Raw genomic sequence first — 3,478 nt, forward strand, 5'->3', positions numbered from 1 at the left:
AATACAGCTAGTGTTGCAGGTGCAACCCACCTCCTCACATGCAACATAATATTTCCCATATGGATCTGCACAGACAAAGAATTGAGGTAATAAACCCTGCACCAGATGCACTACAAAGGGCGGTATGCATGACTTACCATCTATCTCATAGTGAGATCTCTTAGATTTCCGTACTTAAAACTTACAACTGATCAAACTTACAACTGATCGAGAAAACATTGACAAATACAACCAACATAATTAGCTATGAAGTCCAGCAATAAAGAGGGCTTAAAAACGATATCAACCAAAAAGAAAATTACCAATAAACAAACATTTGCAAGCAGCTTGAAAAGTTTTAGCCTTTTTGGTTGTAAATAAGGATCTGAGAGTACAGAATACAAATGGAAGAGAACAGAGGAGACAAACAACAAGATTAAGAATTGAGCTCGAACTTTTGGGGAAAAAAAAAAAAAAAAGATGAAGAAATAATTCAGCAGGTCGTGATTTCCAGAATATCATCTCCACACTTGTTCTTTTGTTAAATGAGCAAACAATTGGAGCTACTCAAGAACATATCATGATTCCAAAGCAATTCCATCCGGGACTGCTTAGCAGACGAAGTGGGATCCTGCCATGAATACAAAGCAACAAACCAATCAACACACTTACATTCAATTAATAATTAAGAGCAACATAAAGAGCTCTAAATCACCGACACGTGACAGTACTCAAAAAAGTCTTTTTACCAACTACAACATGCTCAGCAGTTTTCACCTGCAAAACAATATATACATTGACAGGTCTGCTATACCGTGTTGATTGTGCGAATTGAGTAGGGGCTGCCAAATTCAGGCACTTACAAGCGCTTAATTGTAAGTGGTGTCAAAATAAATGTGTAAATCCTAAGAGCTAGTGCTTTTATCTGTATCAGTTGCATGCCATCTTCAAATTACGAGCCATGCAATTGAATTTGCAATAATAGGATAATGATCCAATTCGCCCTGAATAAGCTGTCTTCAAAAGCGCTACATGAGCCTACTTACTAGATCGGAAGATCTTCATCCAATTCATTGTCTTGCAAATTCCAGTTCAAGAATTCCCTCATGTGAAGGTTTATGCAGTTCCCAGAACACTTGCTAAAATGCATAAAATATGCATCACAGACTTACAGACTAGAGTTAACAAGAACTAAGAATAACTTGTCAAATGCACAAACACATCCAGGTATTAGAATTCCAGGGCAAAGCATAATCATGTTAGAGCTGCCCGTTGCAACAAAAAGTGCCACGGATGTTTGACAGAATCATTTACCATGTTGAATAACAGATGAGTTCGTACATCTCAAGAGCAAGCCAACTAAAAAAATCTCCAGAGAAGAAAACCAGCCAAAAAGAATTATGTAGGTACTGCATAGTATAGAAATATCAATGAAGATATATAAGAGTCATTTTTATCATCGACATATTCAAGGCACATTGAGAATTCTAAAACTGAAAAACAATGTTCTAAAAAGCCGTATGTGGTACGCGGGCGGTCCACCAACATAGAGCACATATGCAGCATCCAAATGCAAACGCAAGCGCATATGCAGTTCAGATTTTAAAATATAAAAAAATAAAATGTAAATGTAAAAACTATACTAATATACTTTTAAAAATAGAAAATAAACAAATATGTAATAAATTGGCTAAACTTTTTATGAAAAGGAATAATTTATCAGTGAATTATCATTTACTGTCACTTGTAGTCAACCTCCAAACCAACACTTTAAAAATATAGAATAATAACATCTAATGGATACAAAAATAGTAATCAATATTTATATTTTATAAATATTAGATATGTTGAAAATAATACCACAAAATATGAAATATCAATGACCAAGCAATTAAGATAAAGAGTGATAGGTTATATTTATACATATATAGTGACATTAATATGCATAATCAATAATCAAATTTATATGAAAATAGTTACGTCTGCATGTATATGTGCATGTATAATCATCACCCACTGCATTTCAATCCCACCTCAAAGAAGGAAAAAAAAGAAAAAAAAGGAGAGAGATATATATATATACACATAAGGCGGCGACATATTTGGCTGCCTACCGCATATGCGGCCGCATAGTTCGACCATATACTGCACCACATATTATAAATGTGGTGCGGTTGATGGCCGAAACGGAAGCCCAAGCGCCACATAAGCCGCACTTTTGGAACACTACAGAAAAATTGGAAAGAGTTAGATGTTCCTACAATTTCTGAATAAATAGTTAGAAAATCATACTTTACTAGTTTCTTCTCTTTTTTTTCGAAAGGCAATTGCAGACAAGCCTACAGTGGCTTTGTTGTTCCTAAAACCTGCTGAGACCTTGACCAATTTGAACATGGAACAACTGTAACATACTCATGCAATAATGCTAACACCACCATGAAATTATCATCAAACATCAACTTCACCTTGGGTAATTCACATATAAAGTTGGCTACAGCTATCGGATATCTTCTTACGCATTAAGAATTGGTATTTATTCCTTTTTTCCTGCCATATCATCAGCTAATCTATCCTATGATTCAGCTAGTAACAATCTCCATTAGAGTCTCCAAAAAGAACAACACATATCTTAGCACACTCAATCCGCAAAAACAAATTCAACAATCTGATGACCAAGCTTGCAGTACAGACTTCACTACACATCGAGAAGAATTATACTTCATAACTCTAGTTGGAACCGTGGCCTTCTAGTCTTTGTAGGAAACCCCATATTTTTCAATCTTGATGCCTCAATCTATTATATGTATTTCATACACTTTAACTGAAACCAACTTAGTCCAAAGCCTTTCTTTACTGTTTTTCCTCCATAAAAACCCTAGTTGCCATTAGCAAAGAATATAAACCATTGACCCTCATCTTGAATATATTTTTGTAATCCCTATAACAAATCAAATAGACTAGGTGATAATACTTTGGGGCCTGTTTAGTTCACGGATTGTAATATTCCAATAATCTGCTATTTCTTCTATTGAAAATATCCAAATTACTGGGTGATTATAAAAGGTATTACTGAAGTAGTGTTGTAGATTTCCAGATGGTAAGAACACTAGATTATCATGGGTTAGAAGGTATTCTCATTTTCATACTTAACAGGAATCATTAGTAGTCTTTAAATAAGAATAAACTAACTCTTAATAACCTCCCAACCCAAGTGGCTTGGTTTAGTAACAAACTTGCCATTCCAAATATAAAATATACAACATGCTGGAAATATTACAAGCCTTGAACCAAACGGCCCCTAGGTGAAATCCTATTACTCAGCACACCAGTTTCCCTCATACAAATCATAATAATGTTTCTCAAATACAGAAGTATATATATGTATATAAATATAAATATAAATATAAATATATATATATATATATGTATATATGTATATATATGTATATATGTATATATATGTATATAAATATATATATGTATATATGTATATATATAT

General features: G+C 33.6%; 1 protein-coding gene across 3 annotated transcripts in view; it reads right to left on the reverse strand.

Moving 5' to 3' along the window:
- LOC109727221 overlaps positions 299-3,478 on the reverse strand; it is a 17,491-nt gene continuing 14,311 nt past the window's right edge. For all 3 annotated transcript variants that reach the window (XM_020257230.1, XM_020257229.1, XM_020257231.1), the window contains exon 16: positions 299-610. In XM_020257230.1, coding sequence (XP_020112819.1) covers position 610 — 1 coding nt within the window. In that variant the 3' untranslated portion in view covers positions 299-609. The remainder of the gene's footprint in view (positions 611-3,478) is intronic.

Source organism: Ananas comosus, linkage group 22, assembly GCF_001540865.1.
Source record: "Ananas comosus cultivar F153 linkage group 22, ASM154086v1, whole genome shotgun sequence".
Classification (NCBI taxonomy): domain Eukaryota; kingdom Viridiplantae; phylum Streptophyta; class Magnoliopsida; order Poales; family Bromeliaceae; genus Ananas; species Ananas comosus.